At 39.1% G+C, this 23,655-nt stretch overlaps 1 protein-coding gene across 6 annotated transcripts in view; it reads right to left on the bottom strand.

Annotated features, from left to right (window-relative positions):
- Positions 1 to 23,655, bottom strand: part of PTPN5 (protein tyrosine phosphatase non-receptor type 5) — a 120,543-nt gene that overhangs the window by 3,713 nt on the left and 93,175 nt on the right. For 4 of the 6 annotated variants that reach the window (XM_042445641.1, XM_042445635.1, XM_042445639.1 and 1 more), the window contains 8 exons: positions 22,681 to 22,870; positions 20,224 to 20,308; positions 16,391 to 16,470; positions 15,538 to 15,675; positions 10,457 to 10,567; positions 7,466 to 7,626; positions 4,103 to 4,144; positions 1,971 to 2,084 (listed from right to left, as the gene is read on the bottom strand). In XM_042445641.1, coding sequence (XP_042301575.1) covers positions 1,971 to 2,084; positions 4,103 to 4,144; positions 7,466 to 7,626; positions 10,457 to 10,567; positions 15,538 to 15,675; positions 16,391 to 16,470; positions 20,224 to 20,308; positions 22,681 to 22,870 — 921 coding nt within the window. Of the gene's footprint in view, positions 1 to 1,970; positions 2,085 to 4,102; positions 4,145 to 5,333; positions 5,474 to 7,465; positions 7,627 to 10,456; positions 10,568 to 15,537; positions 15,676 to 16,390; positions 16,471 to 20,223; positions 20,309 to 22,680; positions 22,871 to 23,655 lie in introns of all 6 variants that reach the window. The other 2 variants (XM_042445637.1, XM_042445638.1) reach the window with 2 other exon arrangements.

The following is a 23,655-nucleotide window of genomic DNA, read 5'->3' as shown; positions in this document are numbered from 1 at the left end:
TCCCTAGCCATACATGGAGCCATCAGATAGCTGGTCCTAATAACATGCTATTAATTAAAACTATGACTGAAAAGGAAGAATCTTTTCTGTATTTTTTCTTTTTCTCATCTATTTGTTTTAAGCAATATTCCTGACAAAAGCTTTATTTCTGACTACATATTTATCTTCCAGTTGCACAAACTGGAATCCCATTGGTTAGTCCCAACTAGAGTAGACCCACTGAACTAACTGTTGAGTCAACGGATATACTCTTGTCAGGACTATCAAGAGGACTGGCTAGCAGCTAGTCAATGGATTCAATGGATATATTCTAGTCAGGACTACCAAGAAGACTGGCCAGCAGTCTAGGCTAGTCAGTGTATCCAGCTACACATTAGAATTCGAAGTGCAGACAGGCATCAGTTTTCTTTTAAAATAATTTCTAGCCTTTCGTTTTGGTGAAAATTCTGCATATAACCACTAGATGGCAGTCCAGCTAATGCAGTTAGCCATTACCACAGTACAGTGTACATGTGTTCCCTTTTCCTAAAAACCTAAGCTTGAAGCCACCCTCTAATGTTTCAGATGGAAAATTTCAGATTCTATACTGATGTCTCCAAAATGTATGTGTACATCCATGAAAGAGCTAGAAAAGATCCTAAAGAGTAAAAAGTAAAGATACATAACTGAGCACTAAAGTTAGAATCATCCAAGCTGTAGTATTTCCCATCACTATGTATGGATGTGAGAACTGGACAGTGAAAAAAGCAGATAAAAAGAAAATCAACTCATTTGAGATGTGGTGCTGAGGAACAGTGCTGAGGATACCGTGGGCAGCCAAAAAGACAAGCAAATGGTTCCTAGAACAGATCAAGCAAGAACCACCCCCAGAAGCCAAGATGATCCAATTGAGGCTGCCGTACTTTGGCCGCATCATGACTCATTATTGGGAAAGATTGGGGGTAGCAGAAAGAGAGGAAGAAGCCATGCCAGATAGCTAGACTCAGAGCAGTGGAAGTCAGGGAGTCTTGGACATATAAATCACTTCCTCTTAACCAAGGGTCACACAGTATATATACCCCACACATCTCCATGCCACCATTCTCTGAAGATACCAGCCACAGATGCAGGCAAAATGTCAGGAATAAATACTTCCAGAACATGGCCAGATAGCCCAAAAAGCCCACAAAAAACTATGGATGTTGGCTGTGAAAGCCTTCACAGTCTTGGGGATGTCTCATCCACAGGGTTGCCATGAGCTGAGGTCAATTTGAGGGTAGTTAATGATTACAAACATCCACACAAGTGTATTTTTGGAGATATCCTTAGATAACCATAATTAAAATTATAGTTATACATTCTGCTTCCCTGGCCCTGCCCATGTACCACAAAGTAACCATGAGCTAAACTAAGGACACTCTACTGCATCCTCTGGCACATAACACAAATGAATCCATGATTTAGCCCTACAAATCAGCATTATTGAAATTATGAAATTATCTACCATTTGTGAGTTCATTAAGCGGAAAATATAATACAATATTTTAAAAATTCTGGTCTTAACCGAATCAATAAATTCTGTAAAGGTCTGTCGTTTTGCTCTTATGTTAATTTTTCCAGAAGTTTCCAAGCAAATATTCTAGTTTCTCATTCTAATAGATCTGATGTTTATTACCATTAATTAGCAATAGCAAATAGAATAAAAGCAACAAAGTAAAATAAAATTTAAAAAGTAAAATAAAATTAGTTAAGAATGTAACTTCAAAAGCCAAGGGTACTTGTCTTAAAAGCTAACAAGGAAGCCTTCTTTTTGTGCATTTAGCATCCAACCATTCCCTAAAATTCTCCATATAAATTATTTGTATCATAGTAACTCACATCTTTCATGTGGAGTCCAAAACTCTTTGTAGACAAAAAAGAAGGAAAAGCTTATTGCCTCTGGGTCACCAGAGTTGCAGGTGGTGTTGTCTTATAGAAAAAGGTTCTCTTACCTGTCTAGTCGTAGTTGGCAAGTTGTTCTGAGTATGTCAACCACACCTTCATTTTTCCACTGTTTGCAGCAAATGCTGGTAGCAATGAAACAACCAGTCCTCCCAATCCCTGCACTGACCAGAGAGAATAATAGAGAGTGAGTGGGAAAGGATTTCCAGAAAGTGCAGCAATGTTCCTTTAATAATTCAAACAAACACTTGTCAAAGGTACAGAGCCAACAAAACCTGACATTCTGAAAGAGGGGGAAATGCACTTCTATATATTTATGTAGCAAAAATATGCAAAGCAGGGTTAGCCCACTGGCTCAGGATTAAGTTTCCAGTCAAATATCAACCCTATGATATGGGCTGTCTTGTTTATACTCTCAGATGCAGATGTATGCCAAAGAAAACAATTTCTTCTAGGTAGACTCAAAAACCATGAAGTGTCATTGCTGCTTTTTAGTCCAGCCATGTATATTTTAAGGAGCCAGCAGAAGTGTGAGTTGATGAAAGTGATAACAGATCTCTTAGTCATCCCAACAGGCTGGGAAACTCCCTTAGTCAGAAAGTTCTTGCATATCATGATAATCACGATCCAAAAGGCCCCTCATTCCCACTACGAAAAGGGGGCCTGTTTGGAAGCGATTTTTTCCTTTGGGATGCATGTCATTCCCATTGGAGCCCTTCAGCCAGTCCTCCCCCGACCTCTTGCAAAGCTCATGAACGGACCCTATTTCCCAAACTAGTGTCAGAAAACTGCGGACTGAGTTTGCCCTGGACCTTTCCTCTTCTAATCGATCAAAGGAGGATCGGAAGTGCGGTCACATGGGAATGAGGATCATATAGCCCACATCGTGCTTCACAGCAAACTGTAGTGGGAATGGGCCCAATGATTCTCCACAGTAGCATTGTTATTCAGTTGATATACCTCTATGCACCCCATATACTGACTCTGTGGACAGTATGGTAATTTGAAAGGCAGTTGAATAAAGTGGTTTTTCCTGTCCAGAATATGCAGTCCTCATTTATGTCAAAAACCAAGAAATAATATGGATAAAGTGTTCTAAGCAGCAGCCCGATATTATTTTTCAGCAAAAGATTAGCTCTTAGATTGGAGGAAAATGTTACAGGGTGTAGTGCCAGACAGATGTTAGGTGAGCCATCTGGCTTCTGTCAGGTCTGATATGTCAACATGTCACTTTGAATAACAGAAACACGGAATAACAATTACTCCTTGGTTCAAGAGCTGTGCTCATTCTGCAGGTATCGAACCCTGCTGATAGCTTCTTGGATGAGTTTCCATTCATCATCACTTCATTTTTATTTATTTGTCTTTTGCCAGTGGCTGTTCCCACAGGAGAAATAAGTGTTATCTGTGTGCAGTCATTTCACCCAAATCTAAGGATGTTTAAAGAATACATGATTTGATTATTCTTTTCAAAAAGCCATCAGCCAGTAACACTACATATAAACATTCTTCTTTGTTTGTTTTTAAGATTTGATGGTTGATCAGTGTTAGTAAAATTACGAGTTTTAATAAACTTTTTAATGAAAAATGAAAAACAAAATAGACAAATTTATTGCATGCTGTACAATGGGATAATTATTTTAAGGACAATTCCTATGTGCATTCTCCAGGAATATTTTCCTCATGTATAAAATAAAAAGGCTACAATATAAAGTATAATGGCTCAAGTAAAGGCTTCAGAACATTGGCTGGAATGGAGACACTGGGAGAGAGAAACAGGGGAATTATACAAAGTGTTTGGACATTCAAGAATCTGGATAAACAGTATTCTGTTAATGTAGATTTAAAGTGACACTGTGATGATAAGGTGAAATATAGAATTCAGGACTGAACAACATGTTTTAAAAAACTGGTTGTGCTATACCAGACAAATACATTTTGAAATCATTGTGATAAATCTTGCATGCTATACTACTTAAGTATTCATGCAGCACATTACATTCTCATTTCTAGTTTTATGTTTATTGAAAAGTGCATCAGAAAGAATCACACTGTATCTTTCTCTTTCTCCTATCAGCCCACTGGCGCCTTGTGTAAAGGACATCAGGTTTTAAAATCCCTTGGTCTTGGGTAATGACATGAACATATGCATATCAACTGTGATCTCTTTATGTAGTCTTACCCAAAATGGCCTCTGCTTGAAAATGGAGGTTTTCCTTCCAGCCTACCAAAGTCCAGTGGCATGAGGAAAAAGAAAGGGACCTTTCTGCATCAATTTAAAAGCCAGTTTTGCTCACTTTTTATACAGTATTACATGCATGTAGATATTCACAACCCTTAGACAGCACTTCTCCAAAGCTATATTTATTGGCTCTTTATGTAGTTGAACTGATTTTCTAAGAGCACACTTGGACTCATATTTGGTTATGACTGATAGCTCATGCCTGTGATTTCCTGTTCCTTCTTTTTGTATGTTGGACTGTTCTTACTATAATCATAAATATTAAAATATCACTATTCAATGATCCCAAGGCATCCTTCTGAGGAGAACGTTTGAGAGAAATTGCTGTTTGAACACTGTTGGATATTATTTGTGCCTTGGTGGCAGATCATACTAAATCTGTTACTGTCAACGTTACCGTCTTCATAGTAGCAGTCCAAAAGATTCAGTACAGATTTCTAAAGTTGCTGGCAGTGATCTGCTGAGGGGATCATTTGTCTTACTTGCTACTGTCAATCTGCATGGTCTTCAACACGAATTAATTATCAGCATTAACTTTTCAGTTTTTTTAAAAATTACCTTTCATTTCTTTCTTTGCACTCTGATCGCCATCCATTTGCTTTAGAAGGTATTATTATATTAATAATGTTTTTCTTAATGGACACCGTGCCATGGACAAATAAAACTAATTTAAACCATCAACATGAAGCAATTTCTAAAAATACGGTTTCTACCATTTTATAGTGTTGGAAGTCACATCTCCAGGGAACTTTTGGTCAAAACTTCACTGTGATAAAAGTTGTTAGTGATCCAAGCAGGAATTTTCAAGGAGGCTTTTTGGAGGCTTTATTTTTATATTCAAGAATGGAGAAAAACCTATTCACCCAATATAAATATTTTCCTAGGGACTGTGTCCCAATTCATACATTTACTAGACAGTGATCCTGATTACAGAGTTGAGAAGTAGATTCATATCTAATATAACATTAGCATTGAGATAATATATATGGCAGCCCAATTTGCAAAAGGAGAAAGCAAGTTGCAAGACATATTCATATATGGATGAAATGGCCGCAGCTTCTCCTTGGAAATTGGATCACTGTTTGTTGGCCCAATAAAAATACAAAGTGGGCCTATTATGAACATTAAAAATGAGTGCTTTCCACACTGCATGTCTTATTAAGAAACTTACCCTGGTTCCCCATTCCTTTTGCACAACAGACAGCAATCTGGTTGTACTCAAATATCAGGAGAGCCCATGTGCAAATGGTACAGAGTTGCCATATCATGCTTCCCCATGAACTTCCACTCAGACACTGAAGCACCAGACGCCTTCAAAAGCCAACAGGGGTGGTCAAAATGGATCTCCCAAGGCTGGTTTTCCCCCACTGATGCCCCTTGTAACCACCCATTTAATGGCAGAATAGGATTAACTGTCTCTCCTGAGAGTCACCAGGGGCCATTCACACTACAGAAACAGCACTGTGATTCCATTTCAACTGTCATGGCTCCTTGCTATGAAAGCCTAGGATAAGTAGTTTGATGAGGCACTAGAGGAGCTCTCTGGCTGAGAATTATAAATGGCCCTTCCTGAACTGCCAATCCAAAGATTCCATAGGATGTTGCCATGACAATTAAAGTGTAATCATAACTGTGTGATGTGAATGGGCCCCAGCACTTTTGTGCACTGTTTCATATTTTAAAATCCCCATTTTTTAAACTGGAAGTGGACATCTAGTCACATCTAGTTTTGATTTTTTTCTGTTTGAGAGAATATTCTTGGCAATCTATGTAGCCTCTGGAAGATCTACAAGGCAGAAAACTGGGTTCTATACCTGCAAATGTTGTCCACCCTGATGTATAAAATATTTAAAAACATAGTACAACAGACAGTGCGGGATCTTATGCAAAAACATATATGTACTCTTTGGGCTCATTCCAACTTACATTATAATCCGCTTCCTGATCCGGTTACGCTGCAAGTTGGTAATCAGTTCCAAAAGCCCCCAGTTCTCACTATAGAGTGGAGCTTTTTAATCTGGCAGCGAATTCATGTTAGTTTGGCACGATTGTCATCCACATTTGCGCAGCTCATGTGTCAATCATAAGACGTAACAGAGATGTAACACACACACACACACACAGAGTGCTGCCTTTTTGGTTTATTTTTTTTAAATATAAAACTAATTGCAAAATCAATAGATTGGTAAAGCAACTACTTGGAAGCAGTTACTTTACCAATCTATTGATTTTGCAATTAGTGTGTGTGTATATATATAAATGTGTCCCTCACTTTTCTCTGTTCCCTGGCCTTGCCTTGCCCTCTTCCTGTCTCCTTCTTCCTCTCTTCCTCTTCCTCCTCCTCATGCCAGGCCCCTGGCCCCTCCAGGCCCCCAGCCCCACCCCACCCTCTTCAGCCTCACTGGGGAGCCTGGCCAGAGCACTCAAAGGCGTTGGCTGTTTTTCTTGGCTGGTGTCCTCCCTTGCCTCTTGAAGGTACTCCCCATGCCTTATCCTACTCCTTGATGGTCCTCCCTTTCGCGGTGCCTTGTCCTGCTTTGCCTTGAGGATATCCTTTGCCTTTAGGAGGAATGTGGCCAGAGCCCCCTGCAGGGAACTTTAAGGTTGGCCAAGGATCGGGCTGCATGGAGAAAAAGATGGCTCCATCTTTTCCTCCTCCTCTTCTTCTTCCCATCGTTGCCATCATGGGTCCTCCGCTGGCTGGCACTGCCTCCCTCCTTCTCCCGAAAGCCTGTTTCAGGGAGGGAGGGAGGGAGGGAGGGAGGGAGGGAGGGAGGAGAGGAGCCAGGAAGAGACCCCCAGCCCTGATTCTTCTGAGGCAGCCGCTCACCCACTCCTCCAGAAGTCTCACCCTGGCTCCTCTCCTCCCTCACTCCCACCCTAAAGCAGGCTGCGGGGAGAAGGAGGGAGGTGATGCCAGTCTGTGGATGACCCATTGCCATTTGTCCCTCCCCTCAGTAAGAATAGATTGTGGTCTGGCTTTCCCACTTATTGGACACACGTCAAAACTGATTCTTCTGAAAAGAATCGCAAAAAAGTACTATCAAGAAACCCTGGGCTTTTTGTGCTTGCCCCGCTTTATTCCAACTGAAATCGATCCAATGAGGATCAGAAGCAGTTTCAAGTGGGAACAAGGGTCATATAACCCGTATCACGGTTTGCTTCAAATTGCAGTGGGAACGACTCCTTTGTTAACAGTGAAGGAAGGCTCCTTGAAAGGAATGTTAGTGGAGACTGGCAACTATCTAAACATCCATTTTTCTTTCTCCTCTGGTGTTTCAAAGATGTATAAAATAAATCTACCTGCAGTGAACTATGATAGGACCACTCCTTGCTTCTGTGCACTGTATGGCCTCCTCCACTTCTTGAACCAGTTGCAACAGGGGAGGTGCTTGATCTGGCGTCTTCTGATCTGGCCAAGATGTATACCAGTAGTGCTTCAGATTTCTTATTTCTTCATCTTTCTGTTAAAACATTTAGAGAGAGGCAATGGAGAGCCATTCAATTGAATTCAGCTCTGATATTTAGAATGTCCCTTCTAAAGATGGGTCTTGTAAGGCAATCCTAGCTCAGTACTCTGGTCTTCTTTAAGTTGTTGCAAAAGGTATGTCCCAAAAGTGAGACTTCTAGTGTCGTTATGTGCTGAGGAAGCTCAAGCAGCTCCAAATAGTTGGCAAATTTGTGCAGCCTGAGAAGGATTAGCCAAGTGAATAAAAGGAATAAAGGCTATGGAACTCCTTCCCAAGGGAGGCCTGGTTCCCCACTCTCTTTTTTGCTGGCAGACAAAGATGTTCTTATTTAAACAGGACTTCAACTTTTAACTGGGTGGGGCAGAAGGATGTTCAATGAACATGTATTTTTAAATTTAAAATATATGATGAATGTGTTTCTAATTGTTTTAGCTATTTTATTTTAACTTATATGGTAAGCCACTTTGGGTCCCACATTAAGATAAACGCAGGCAATAAATAAATAAATAGCCTTACTGTGAAGCCTGTCTGTTGCAGTGGGATTATAAACTGTTGGGAAACCCTTTTCAAACTGAGGGATGAATTGCTTTCAGGAAAGCATGGTAAAGTGATGGTGGTGGAGTATTGCCATGATTACTCAGACCAAATCCCCCCCCTCTCTTTTTTCCTGCTCACATACACTCCTCCACTACATCCCTCCACTGCAACTAAGATTTCGTACCACACAGTTACAACATTTAGATACCACTTTAACTGCCTTGTTTCCATCCTATGGAATCTTGGGGTCTACAGTTTGGTCAGAGGCACCAGAGGAGCTCTTTGATTGAGACTTCTAAATAACAAGGAACTACAAATCCCAGGGTTCCCTAGGATGGTGCCATGATAGATAATGTGATATCAAAGTGGTATAATTCTGCAGTGTGAAAGAGAAACCAATTACATTTTAAAAGCCTTACTGAAAGGCCAGGGACATCATGGCTGGAGAGAAAAATTCTAATTTCCCCACACTTTTCCGTGAGAAGTCATGTCTCTCCCCATTATAATCAGGATTTTAAAAGTTGCTCTTTTAAAAAATCAAAAGCCTAGTTCACATTACTACACATTCATAGCAGCCTTTTTAAACACTGTCATCTTCAAGCAGGTCTTTGGCTAACTGAAAAGTTGTGTTCGAGATAAAACTGTATTCTTAACAATATTGGCTACACAGATGAACAGAAATTGTATTTATATCCTGATAGACAGATAGTGATTTCTAATTGCATATACCACATGCCACCCTCTGTGAAAGCAGAAGGCTGAATTTTTAAAAAGAAATCCCTCCTTAATCAACAAATATGTTGCTCAGTTTTCAGGCAAGATGATTATTTCTGCTTGCTTCCCTTAATGGATACCTAGTCTTGCACCTGATTAGAGCTCTATGTCACTGGAATATTTGCTTTGGCCCATTTTTTTCAATCTCTGACTGGGAAATTTAACACTGTGCTCAATAGTTGCTTCTACTGAAGAATCTGATAAAAGATTTAACACTTATATTTATGTAACATACTAGCTTTCAGATTAAATAATCAAGAACTACTCTGACTTTATTTTTATTTTTTAAGGAGTTATACCATGTGGGAACTGAGTTACAGAAACTATAACTTCAACCTCTCAACTGTATAATACAAGTCATCATTATTTTTAAGAGTTTTCTTGCAAATAATTTCAAATCTCTATTGATAAATGGCTTACTAGACACTGGGTAATTGTAGAAAGAAACAAAGGTTAAGGGTTTGTGCCAGTTCTGATATTGCAATGGGCTTTCTGAACTAAGCTTCTGAATCAGAGATAGATCCTTACTGGGATGTTTGAAATGGGAAAGAAAAAGGAAAAAATCTTACTTTCACCTTCTCCCTCTATCTTCAGACCCATTCTTTTAAAAATATCGCACAAAGCTTCTAATAAGCCTAAGCACTGAAATGTTCTGTTTCTGCACAACAGAAGTGATAACTACAGCACTAAGAAGGGATACAGTAACAGATTTCTTCTTTAGAGAATCAGTTTTAGTCAAAGATGTAAAGTAAAACCACTGAGTTATCTTTTTGGAACAGTTGATCAACTTTGGCTTAAAAGAAGCAATACTATTTATCTTAATCAGTGCATCAAGAAAGGACACTTTAGTGAACATGTTTATGGAAAAACAACTTTAACATGAATGTATTTGATGTTACTCTAGCACTCATGTGTTTTCCTCTAATATAACAGCTCTGTTATCTTCTGTGTGTTGGTTGCTGTGCCACATCAATAATCAGCTTAATAGGCTCAGCAGAATCACCCATTTGTGGCAGATATAAGTATGAAACTGAAGCACAGATGAGGTGGTATGTCCCACCCCAAAGAGCATGGGGATATTGTAGACACTGGGATGGCATGATGCAAATGCCACTATGCACTATGATCCAAAAACTGATGTATTTAGAATGACTTTTAAGGCCTGGCCAAAGAAATTTAAAAAAAAATTATTGAGAAAACACATTGTAACAAATGACCAGTAAGCACTTATGGGGAATGACTCACAGGGCACGTCCAGTGAGCAAGCACATTCATTTTACAAATGGCTGAAAAGTCTTCCAATTGTGCATATGCCATAAAAAATGCCTGACTGCTTATATTACTATATTGTTTACCTGATAGGAAACTAGACAGAGGCATTATCAATGTAGTCATAAAACATCATTGTTCCAGCTGTGCCATATAGAATGGATAAAAGAGCAACTTGACTGTCCAAGAACAACCCTGAATAAGATTTTTCATGCCGTTCCACATACCATCTGAGTGATCTTACCTTGAGGGTAATAAGCCTTAACCGGTAATCATCTGCTTGTATGACTTGGTTAACTGTGATTTCAATTCCTTCATAGGTAACCTGTTCCTCTGGCCAATATTCAGTACATTTCTGAGCAAAACAAAAACCATATATATAATTGCAGATACCTGGCAAAACTGACATTGCTGTCCTAAAACTAAGCAAAGCACATACTTAAGTGAGTAATGGATACAGGTTGTTTCTGGAAAACAGCTACCATATATATTCGACTATAAGTCAACAGCATGTACAAGTCGAGGGCAGGTTTTGAGGCCAAAATTATGAATTTTGATATGACCCTTGGATAAGTTGAGGGTAAAACTTAGGGGCATGCAATACAGGATGTAAAGGATGAAGGAACCTTACACAATTCCAGCATACATAACTATCTGTAAAGGCTAGATGGATGAGAGAGTAGAAGGAGGTCAGTGCTTCCAGGGCAAATTAAACCTTTCACCAGGGGATGTTTTTTTATACACATACACAAGATTTAAAGTACAGTAGTTACATTGACCCATGGATAAGCCGACTCAGGTTTTTTGGGGTCAATTTTTAAACCTTAGGTGGGTTACAGACCGCCCTCAAGCGGCCGTTCTCCCGCCGCTGCCATTTGCTGTGGAGGGAAGCCCCAGTGGCCAGACCGCGAGGCTTCCCGGCGCAGCGAAAAAGGAGCGCGGAAATGGCGCTCCTTTTCAAAACGCAGAAGTGGCGCTGCGAGGGGTGAAGCGTGCCCTTGCGGTGTCACTTCCGCCGCGACACGTCTGGATGCTATGCATCCAAGACATCAAAATGGCGGCGCCCATGTGGATGGGCACCACCATTTACGACGTGCTCCGCGCGTGTTGGGGCCGGGGCTGGTTAGGAAGGGGCGACTCTTCCTAACCCTAACATGCCCCTTCCTAACCCTAGCACGCATGGAGCGCGTCGTAAGTGGCGGTTTGTAACCTGCCTAAATTTCTAGACTTATACATGAGTATATACAGTAAGTTATGTACAGTACTAGAATAAGAACAAGTCTCAAAAGCTGATTTTCACTGTGCCTAAGGACTTGTACAGTCTGCACCAGAATTATTGGCTTTGAAAACTCCTTGGTGCAGTCTTTTGCAGTATACCAAAAACTGCTTTTGAAAATCTGTCTCTTGGCTCCAGAAAGGGCTTCTGGCACAGAAGGGAAAATTCTACACAATGTAGGTTTTCTCCATACTCATATTGCAATGACTGAAGAAATTACACATGAGGAATTGTCCTTTCAGTGCAACTCTCTTCAGTGCATAGGAGGCCCTCTCACAATCTCAACCTGGCACCAAGGCAATGCTCAGGGACCTAGCTATGGTGTGGGGTAGCAAATAAGAATTATTTCTGTCCCATGAAATTTTCCTTCAGTCCCCAAATTTCTAGCATTCCTGGGAGTGAGACACTGAGCAATGTAGCCACCTTGGATCCCATTTTTGGAAGAAAGATGGAAAATAAATAAATAAATAAATAAATAAATCCACACCTTTAACTTTTCTATTTGCTGTATTCTTTTTCTCATAGTAACTCTGACTGCCCCTATTCTTGGGATTCCTAAGCTCTCTAAATGCTCAGCAGTTTTTTAGGTTATTGCCCTGTTAGAAATTTGAGTCCTGAAGGAAAATTTCATGGGATGGGGGGAAGAATTCTTATTAGGGGTGCAATGCCTATAACAGTAAACAGAGTTTGCAGCATTGAAATGAAGTAAGGATGGAGAACACAATGCTCTCCGGATGTCACTGGTCTTTAATTCTTGATATCTCTCACCATATGCTGGCGAGGGCTGATGGACACTCCAATTCAATAGTATTTGCCCTACTCTGGAATTAAGAGAAACAAGAAGCAGATAGAATCAGGGTGACATTGGTTCTGAACCAGTAAAAGTTTGGGGTAGGATAATGGAAAAACAAACTGGAGACAAGACTGTAGCACTGTTGGGTCAGGGATCTAAGACAAGATGTCTGACTTTTCTGGAGAGAGCTGTGCTTCACTTAAAATACATGCTTGCAACTTGATTTTACTCCTGGATTTTGATTTACTCCTCATGCTTAGGTGGCAGTGATGGTCAAGAATATATTTGGCTTATGACACAGCTGTGTGCTTTCTTGAAGAAACTGGATATGTTTTCAGTCATTTGTGCTCTACTTCGGGGGTGGTGAAACTGTGAAGAAACCACTGACAATGCTAACAGGGAATGAGGGGAGTTGGCGTCCAACAAAGGCCACATTTCCCCCTTCCCTATACACTTCCATGTTCCTAGAGACCGTTACTACACTGATCATTTCCAGTAAAGGCACACTTTTATGACTGTTTCCCTTGGGAAGGAGAACGGAAATGCTACGATGTTAACTTTACCAGTAACTTTGGTTACCAGTTAGTTTTAAGATTTAGTTCTTAGTATTATCACATGAGAAAAGTAAGCTGAAACTAATCAGAAGAGTAGTGGCTTTCTCCTTTTCTTTCCACATGTTGTCATGTCACTTCCGTTCTCCTTCCAAAGGGAGACAGTAAAAAGCACACCTTTTGTCTAACATACTTTCCCCCCATGATAAGGCTTAAAAGTTCTAAACATCCAGAGAAGTATGAGCTGATCCTAGAACCTACCAAACTCTTAAGGTTTTTCTCCAGGTCTTTCTGCCACTGGTGGTTGCGTGGATGAGTACGAGGAGAAAATTGTTATGTGCCTTCAAGTCAACTCCAACATATGACATCCCTACAATAAGTTTTTTAAAATAAGATTTATTCAGAGGATGTTTGCCATTCCCTCCCTCTGAGGTTTAGAGAGTGTGGTTTATCTAAGGTCACTCAGTAAGTTTCCATGGCTGAGCAGAGATTTGAACTCTGGTGTACCAGAGTCCAACAAAGAGACCACTAAACCACACGGGGTCTTTTAGAAGAAACAGGCTTTCTACGTGTGGCACTCAAGAGTCCAGAACAGCCTCTTAATGACTGTTCGTTTTTGGTTTTGTTGTTGTGTGCCTTCAAATCATTCTCTGACTTATTGTGATCTTAAGGCGACCCTGTCATTGGGTTTTCTTGGCAAGATTTGCTCAGAAGAAGCAATTTAGAAATATAAACTTGCAGGTTATTTCTAGGTCATTTTTAAGGGGAACGTGACCTAATGTTTTCTGTCCTTGATACCAAGAGAACAGCATCATTCTTTACATTACATTGACCACAAGAATGGACTCACCTATAGCATGTTTTCCACCATCCATAGACTTTACTAAGTTACCCCTCATGAACTATGAAGATCACCTCAGTTTCTCCCTCCCTGTGGTCCACTTCAAGTGACATTTACAAGCATAGGCAGACAAACTGACAGTATGATGGCCCCTGCATGATTCTTCAACAGCTCTGTGTTGTAAATCACTTTGTGTTCCATAGTGTGTGTGTATGTCAAAATCTGGGCCTCCACCATACATTAAAGGAACAGAGGTTAAACAAAATTCAGCTGAAAAGATGACACTTGGAATGTCCCAATTTTCCTTAGGCACAATCTTTGTTGCCTCTTCAAATCAATGTTGCAGTATTGATTTACACAATCTGGAAAATGGGTCATGACCAGTCCTAGTGTCAAATATTTACAATTCTGTGCCTCCTTGCTCCCCCAGCAGCCCCTTTTTGCTACAACAGCATCTATCTATTGGAAAAAAACTGTCAAATGTGCTAGTAGCTAACTATAGCTCAGACTCTGAGCAACTGAAAATGAAGTAAGAACACCCACACATTTCCGTGGGCTGTCTGTCAGTTCAGATTAGACTTGACAAGAGTATGGGTATACTGAGCCATTAATCCTTGAATTATTAGAGTTAATGTATATAGCAGGAATATAAAGCCTCTTTTTCTAGCATCACAGCAGAACAAAGGTTTCAGTCTGCATTGGCACATTTTTGTGGTATTCATACAATATATTAATTTGAGGCAAGGTAAAAAAGGAGGAATGTCAGTGTAGTGAGATAGTGAGAAGGAGAGTTTGTAGTCTATATTTGTACCTGATTCTATGGCAGATTTTAATTTTTGAAATGGGTAGTATCAATAAAAAAAAATAGGCTTAGCTGATTCTCTTGTTAATACAAAAACTGGTGGAACCTTTTAGACTTTTGTGAATGACTTCTAACCAAAAATGTCTTTCAGAGAAAGCAGGTGCAGGGGCATGCCTTGCTGAGTGTGCAGCATTCTAGTCTCCTTGGTAACATATAAGAAATCCTGCAGTTACAAGCTGTGATGGATAGACTGGAAGAACAAAGATAGCTGACCACATGATATTAAATTCTCTTAGTAGGATAAGAAATTATTTGTAGGGCTCATTAGGATTATTAATCAAGTCACTGTACAGCAACTATGCTTCTGCGAGGCACTCTCACAAGAGCCACTTCAAAAACCATAGTTCAAAATGCCAATGGCTCAAGTGGAGGAATCTGCTGTGGTGGACCAGCAGGCTTTCTCCTCCCATGTGCTAGTGGCCAGTATCATATTTATGTTGCTTATTTCCTGGAAAGTCGCTGTGGTTAGGCAACTGATGCTACTGGTTCAATGGCTTACCAATTTGGATAGCAGTTCACTAAGGGATGACAACTGATCCCCATCTGCTGACTAAGAAACAAAATGGGAGTGGAGAAAATGGTTTCTTTAGCACCTTTATGGAGCGGGGACATCAGAGTTGACCAGGGTTCTTATACAACCTTGTTCTCACTAGTGCTGTACTCTGCAGCTGGAATACTAGCAGGTTAGGAATTACACTCTCCTAAACTCCAAATTAAGTGCTAAGACAATGAGACATCCTTAGTGCAACAAAAGCATTGCATTTAGAAATATTGTTTAATTCCCACAACAGTTTAATAAGTTTAATAAAACAGTTTAATAATTACATATAGGCTGACATTTTCCTTGCTAAGACTTTCTAATACACTCACTACCAAAGTTAGCTGCAAAGTGCACTGACTCCATGAATGGAACCATATTTTATCCAGTTATCTCCCATGGGCCAGGCATCTACTGTGGAACACCAGTTACTAACAGGATAAACAATGGAGATTCAGAATTACCTCATTCATCTCTTCTATATTGGTAATCATGACAATAATTGGAGAATATTCCTGCCACACCATCCTCCAGAAATCACTAACAGTATTAACTATGGGTCCCTGAGTAGCAATGTACACCTTCTCTTCTCCGCTATAGCCCTGCCAATAAAGAAATAAAAGTTGATTAGTGCTGGATTATACATAGACCTCAGTCCTCCAGCTTTTGCCAGAAACTGATAGCATATCAGAACTAAATGGGCATATTCACTTTCTCACTCATAAATAAAATACATAAATGCACATGTTCTCTTTCTCACCCATATAGCAAGATACACATAGGTCAAGGACAGAAGGCACAACTTCAGTGCATAGAAGGCAGCAGTGGTTGCTATGGTAATAGGAAGAATTTATGCTATGCAAAACATATGGTTAAGACAAAATTGATTCTCCTGTGCTTCATCTATAGTCTTGTGAAGGACCATTAAAATAATCTGGAAAAATTCAGAACCCTCCATTTTTAGAGGGCATCTGAGGGCAAGTGGAAGGAAAAAATGGGAAAAGTTCCCCTTTTTCCATGACCCAGCAAGACTTCAAATCTCTAGGCATTATACCTTCTGGGCTCTTGCTGAACTTGCTGAATGTCTGATATTCAGAATAATTGAAAATGTCTTTTAAGGCTCTGAATTTTAAGAGCTGGTGCATAGATGTGTATTGGAAAGGAGATAATGGTGATTTATGGAATTCTGCAACTATACATGTGTAAATTTACAGCGTTTTATAAATAAAGGTTAATAATAATAATAATAATAATAATAATACATAGATAACAGAGGCCCAGCAAAGAGCCTGCTCAGAAAACTTGCTTAGCTCTTACCCTAATGTAGTTGGCATTGATGTAAGAGCTCAGGGGATCATCTTGATCATCTGAGGTAAGGCACACTCTGCTGTGAGGATCTGAAAAACACAAACAAATAATAAAGACTTTTGTGTTGCAAGGGAACATAAGTATTTATCTCTTCTTTCAACAGTACAGATGTCCAGAAGAGCAGAAAAGTAATGGAGTGGAGAGAAAAAACATTAATAAGAAGCTCTGTGATATTATCAACATGGAACTGAGATTTCAACTAAGGAGTAAGTTTCATGGTTAAAACCCTAAATCAATCTAGTCTCTGGCTCTACTCCCCACAAGGGCCATTCAGCCATTTCAGGGAAGCCTATTGTAAAAAACAAACAAACAAACAAACAAACAAACAAAACCTGACACTCAGCAGCATGCTGCCTCTGTGCTAAAAGTTTACATTATGATTTTACATCTAGGAGCTATGAGAGATCTGCTATTCATGGATTGATCTAATACCTTTTCAAATCCACTTACCATATACACTAGTGCATAAATCAACTTTGTGTACAGTGAGCCCTCCATATCCACGGATTTTTTATCCACGGATTCAAGCATCCATGTTTTGAAAATATTTTTAAAATATACAAATTCCAATAGTCAAACCTTGATTTTTGCCATTTTATATAAGGGACACCATTTTACTATCCAATTATATTTAATGGGACTTGAGCATTCATGGATTTTGGTATCCATGGAGGGTCCTGGAATCAAACCCCAGTGGATAACAAGGGCCCACAGTATAAGTTAAGAACAGGTCTGGGGGCCAAAATTAAGGATTTTGATATGACCATAGACAAGTCAAGAGTAAAACTTAGGAACATGTAACAAAGGATGCAAAGGATGAAGCAAAGGAAAATAATGCCAAAGAGCTTACAAATTTACAGCAGGCATAAATGTTTGAGATGACCCTAAAGGTTTGATGCATATGAAGGAACTATGGTAAATGATATTTGTGTGATATGTAGGGGAGGCAACCAGATACAGATGGGGCTAACAAAATGTGCATGTGTCAAAAAGGATGTAGAGGCAAGAGCAGTACAGTACTAAATTATATATATAAAAAAGGAACCATCTTCTTCTCTGCTAAAAGGAGCACCAGCCACTTCTACTTCCTTGGTGGGAAGCACAAAAGAGCCACACCAATTTCCCACCCAAGCATTTAAAAACATCAGAAGCAGCACCACAGTGAAGACAGAAGAGGGGGTTGGTGATGCTTTTAGGTTCTCCTGGGACAGACTAAGTTCTCACTTTTTTCACTTTTTCAGAAAGGGATAGTTCCTTCTTTTTTTATTAATATATTTATTAAGATTTTATTCAATATATAAAAATACAAATTTACAGCACATCAAAGAGATAGAGGAAAAAGGAAAAGAGGGAAAGAAATAAAAGAGAAAAAAACAGTGAAAAGAAAACAGAAGACATAATATTGAATTACAAACAGTTGACATACAGACTACAAGACATAAGACAAATTAAAATTGACTTCCTGAAACCTATTACATACATCCTTCAGTTGATATATCTTTCCTTAATTATCTAATTCCATATAACCTATCATGTAATTTCTTAACGTTACTAACTTACATCATAATATTTAAGAAAAATTGAGGACCTTAAATGTCCTACATTTTGAGCTGAGTTTTGTCCTGCAGTTGTCCTACAGTTTGGTCTTGAATTTGTCCTACATTTTGTCCCTGGTAATAGTGGACAATTATGGCAACCCTACATTAAACACACACACACACACACACACACACACACACACACACACAATCTGTTTGCTGCTGGTTCTAGGAAAGAAAGAAGCAGTTGTAGCTAATTGGCAAAAAATATGGTGCAGGTCACTGACACATTGGGGGGGGGAACCCCTGCTGATCCCTACACAACTGATAGCTAAAGAAGCTTGGTAAAATGGCACACTAGTTTTTGGTGTTAATAAGCAACATAGTCTAGATTTGGACACCCTAATATTAACCATCTTCATCTAGTTCTTGTTGCATGCCTGATTTAGTAATTTCTGACTTATGGGTCCAAAACACACTGCAGAAATAATCCTGTTTGAGACCGCTTTAACTGCCCTGGCTCAATGCTAGGCTCAATGTAGTTTTGTGAGATGTTTAGCCTTCTCTGTCAGGGTGCTCTGGTGCCGTAATAAACTGCAATTCCCAATATTCCCTACTACTGAGCCAGGGCTGTTAAAACAGTCTCTAACTAGATTATTTCCGCAGTGTGTTTTGGACCACGGTGACCCTAAATTGACCCTATCATGGGATTTTCTTGGCAAGACTTATTCAGATTTGTCTTTTCTTTCATCTGAGGCTGAAAGAGTATGACTTGTGCAACGTCACCCAGTGGGTTTCCATGGCTGAGTGGTTATTTGAACTCTGGTCTGCAGAGTTGTAGTTCAACACTCAAAACACTACACTATGCTAGTTCTCAATATCTGGTTAGGGTGGTATTGTGTATTCCTGTGTGGCAGAAGGTTGGACTGGATGACCCTTGCGGTATTTTCCAACTCCATGATTTTATGGTACCTTTGAATCTGGAAACAAACAAAAAACAAACAATTTCTTCCAACTACATCTCTGCTTTAAAAAACTACCCACAACAAATGTGTAAACTTGAAAGAGTCACTTCCTATGACAGAAATACAAATTAGCTGATTTAAAGACTATTGTAATTTTTTCCTCACTAACTGTAATTAACTATAGAGGTACAAGCAAAGAGTGAACATCTGATTTAGACAACCTTAAATATTTTAATGCCCTGAAGCCTGCAAGGAACACACTCTGCTTCGCAGACAGTTTTTGTAATCCAATATTTGCTGTTCTAGATTATGATGGTCCAACAATAAAATGATTTTGGGTAAGTGATATCAGTAAAACAGATCAAGTCTTTAAAGCCATATGCCTAATAAACATGACTTGGGTGTTCTACCTCATGGCCTCTCCATTATACACACCATACTGATTTATTGAAGTGTGGAACAGGTAGAGGTCTAGGCTATACAGAATTCCTTTTTGTTACTTTGGGATTAGGTTTAAGGACTAATAAAATGAACATGACTTAGTAACCAAAAATATTTTCTGCACACATCAATGGTTGTCTATATTCTCGTAGTTGTGTTGCTATTTCAATGGGATAAATTGTTTATTTACTATGTTTTATATTTTGTGATTTTAGATTGTATGCTATGGGTAGGTTTTATGTTGTTTTGATAATGCTGTAAAATGCCGTACAAAATTTAAAGCACTATATAAATACACACTAATAATAATAATAATAATAATAATAATAATAATAATAATAATACCACCTTTACCCTTCATATTCACCCCTGCAAAATACATACTTTCCAAATAAGCTCCTTGGAGCAAGGATCTTTCTTATTTCTTATGATACTTTTCAAAGTACTAGGCACAGTTCTGGTTCTAGTCTGAATTTACTCACTTAAACATGGTTCTTTTAAAGAAATTCACAGCCCTGCCCCCCAGTTAACATGGTAATATTACAGTTCAGTGGGAATGGTTTTGCGAGAGTACTACATCAAGTTTCTATACAAGATTTGCCCACCATCTTTTATTGAAACCTTCAGTGAACACAAGGATATGAAACTGACTATTTCATACTGATAACTTTTTGTACAATTTCTCAAGCAAGAGTCCAGGCTGAATCGCATTTTGTGGAGAAAAATTGGAATATAAATCCAACAAACAAATTAAAACATGAAACATATAAGTATGATTTCAAAACCCTCTAAGAAATCTCAGTTTGAAGAATGGTTTTAATAAAGATGTGGTGCTTACTTGGGAGAATTGTTTTGTAGCGATTCTTTCGGACCAAACCAGGAATATCGTATTCCTTTGGATCAACAAAATTCATTGGAATTTCCTGTCGAAGGATACATAACAGAAACCATTAATAGGTCCCCAATGAAATCCCAAGGGAATTCCTACAAAACCATTCGAAGATTTTTATTCCAATCATATCTTGAATGAAAAGTAGCGGCAGCAATGAAAAAAACTCAAAGAAATAGGAAATGTCTGGTCATATTTTAACCTCCAAAATCAAATCTCCCTCCCCCCCTTTTTTTTTGTGGTGGTGCTTTGCTTTGGATTGGGTGTGTTCAAAGTGACTACAAAGTGTATATTGCAAAGCATGGGTGGGCAAAGTGGTGCCTAAAGAACACATGTCCCCCCTCCAAAGTCCCTAAAACCTCAATAGTAAAAATAAAATAAATAAATCCTAGGCTGATTTTTAGATCATTTTTCTCCCAGAAATAATCTTAAGCATTAGACATCTACTTGCAAATGTGGCAATTTCACTTCCACAGCCCCACCTGCTTGTTTTTGGCTGAAAGCCTGCTAAAAATGGTGACTAGAAGTGACGTGGCATCACTTCCAGTGTGCTACAATGCACCAGTACAGTCAATGGGAAGTACAGGGAGGAAGACTGGCTCCTGCTCCTGAGCAGCTGCTATCTGCTGCAATAAGTCCACTGCTCCCACCTTCTGCTTTAAAAAAGAATATTATTGTGTTTTGGTCACATACAGTGACACTAATTGTAAACTCTAAAGCCCTACTTGTTTGTTTAAAAAAAAAACCCTCCTCCTTTAGTTTTTCAGGCAGAGGTGAATTACCTTCTCTCACTACTTAATGTCAAGTCATGTGCTACTGGAGACATATTGGTATTTGAGCTGTACTTTGTAAGCTTGGCAGGAAAATGTTATAATTGTTAAGACCTATATCTAGCCTTATCCATTTTGCTTTAACCTTGCTTATTCTATCTTTGTTTCTGTTACATTCATTGCTCTAATGTGGACCCTAGGATGTTTCCCAAGTTGGTTGATTTCTTTCTTTCTTTCTTTCCTGTACTGCCTTTCTCCAAGAAAAAGAACCCATGGTTGTAGATAAAATCATATTTTAAAAATTACAATGAAAATTTGAAAACAATTAAAATCATCCAACTAAAACAGTGTAAAATGATATAAAACATACAAAAGTTTAAAACCATGGAGCTTATTACATTAGCTTTTCATCCTGATCTGGGCAAGGGGCAGGATCGGGCTGGAATGGGGGGAAACGGGTTTTATTGCACACAAAATTGCTGCTGCACTACCACCTGACCATCATCTGTCCCCAAGGTGTGCTCTACCAGCTGATTTTGGTAGTATGGAAAGTTTCTGTACTACCAAAATTGCTTGGAGAATCATGGCTGGGGGATGGGGGATGGATGGATGGCAGCGCAGTAGCGATTTTGTGTGTGATAAACTTGGTTCTCCCCCGTTTCGGCCCTGACTTGTCCCATGCCCGAATCGGGCTGAAAATGCATGTGTGATAAGCTCCCATATCTAAAGCACACACCCTGTATAAAAGCCACCTTGACACAATTATATATTAAAAGCCTGCTTGAATAAAAACATCTTTGACGGAAAAAGGAAAACAGGGAGGGGGCCAGCCTAGCCTCCTGTAGAAGGGCATTCCAGAGTGTGGGAGCAGCCACTGAGATGGCTCTCTTGTGGTCTCACTAAGAAGTTTATCAGACAAGGGAAATTGGAAGTATAATCCAATGGCAATCTAAACATAATCATGGGGTTTAACGTTCAGCCCTTGAGCTCAAAAGGATCCCCTGTTCTGAAGCAATACTGGGCTATGTGGACAAAGAGTTTTATATAATCTAAGGCAGCTGTGGCCCTATTCAGCATATCATTTGTTTATCTGGAAAAATTTATACCCTTTCCAATTAACAACATAACCCATGCCATGACAAAAAATATTTTTAATCAAAATTATCTGCTTAATGCCCTTCTGAAAAAGATGGTCTTTACCAACTTCTAGAAAATCACTAAGTAGGCAGAATGACTAGTTTCCCTTGGAAAGGAGTTCCAGATCCTAGGAACAGCCCCACAAGGGTTCCTCTCCCCAGTCCCAGACAGAAGTATCTTCAGGGTTGTTGGGACATACAAGAGAGCTTCCAGAGAATATTCCAATAGGTGGGTAGACTTATGTGGTGGAAGGTGGTTCTTCATCCATTTTCTTGGTTGTTGAGTTTTGGGTGCCATCAGAAGTGCCTTTATTACCCTGTGTTTGGGTTTGTAATGGGCAGGACCTACTCAGGGACACATTAGCCAGAAAAATACATTTCATGCATAGGAAGGAACTACCAGAAATGGTTTTGCATTTACGCAATGCACAGAAATCCAAGCCACAATAAAAAATAGTAGTAAGGCTTTGTTTTGAAATTGGAATGGTCAAAATACTCACAAAAAATTCTGTCTGGAGTACAAAAGAATCTAATGCTTTCTGGTGCAATTCCTCCTCAGTGAGAACATTTGATGCTGCCTGGAGGTATTCTCGAGCTGACTGCTCCCTTGGAGACATCATATAGCCAAAGCCTTGCTCAGTACACCCTGGAGTGCACATGTCCAGTGTGAGTGAAACATTGGAACCCCTCCTGCACAAGATGGCAAGATATACAGATATACAGATATTAATTAATGATTGTAAAATGAGCAGTGCTTGGAAACTTTGACCATGTGGACTGGTAGATTCTGAGGCTTGTAGTCCAAAAAGCAATTTTTGTGACCTCTAGCACAGGAATGGTTTTGATTTTCTGAAAGGTTCAGTTTTAATGATTTAAATTAGCATTTAAATCACTAGTGAAGATCTAATTCAATAATCATTTTTAGTAGATGCAGATTATTGTTTAATATAACTGATATACTTCCAAAGATGCACTTTTCATTAGAAGATATGTACACATTAGGCAATTACTCTGATCAGTTTCTAGCTCATAATAATGGATGCCATTCTATCCTGCTCCCAAAATTTTCTATTCACTGACTATCTCTATTTTTGCACTTAGAAATAAGGCCAAAAGAGTTAGATGGTAAAAGGGAAGATTGTGTAAACCACCTACAGAATAGGCCTGAACAGGTTGTCTCTCATCTCCATAAAATGCGGTTAACATAATTCATACAATTTATTGTTGTTGTTGTTGTTGTTACCATTACAAGTTGTATTATTAGTTTTCAGGATTATATTTTTTGCCCTGGTCTCTTTTTAAACTAATTTAAAGAAAATTATGAAATCTGATTTAAATTCTAAAAATCCAAATTAAACATGCAACTTTTTATTTTAAATACACCCCCCTCTCTCTGTGTGGATAGATAGATAGATAGATAGATAGATAGATAGATAGATAGATAGATAGATAGATAGATAGATAGATAGCCCTGC

This window comes from Sceloporus undulatus, chromosome 1, assembly GCF_019175285.1.
Source record: "Sceloporus undulatus isolate JIND9_A2432 ecotype Alabama chromosome 1, SceUnd_v1.1, whole genome shotgun sequence".
NCBI classification, from domain to species: domain Eukaryota; kingdom Metazoa; phylum Chordata; class Lepidosauria; order Squamata; family Phrynosomatidae; genus Sceloporus; species Sceloporus undulatus.
Note: the sequence above shows the minus strand (reverse complement) of the source record. Positions and strands in the feature narration are given on the sequence as shown.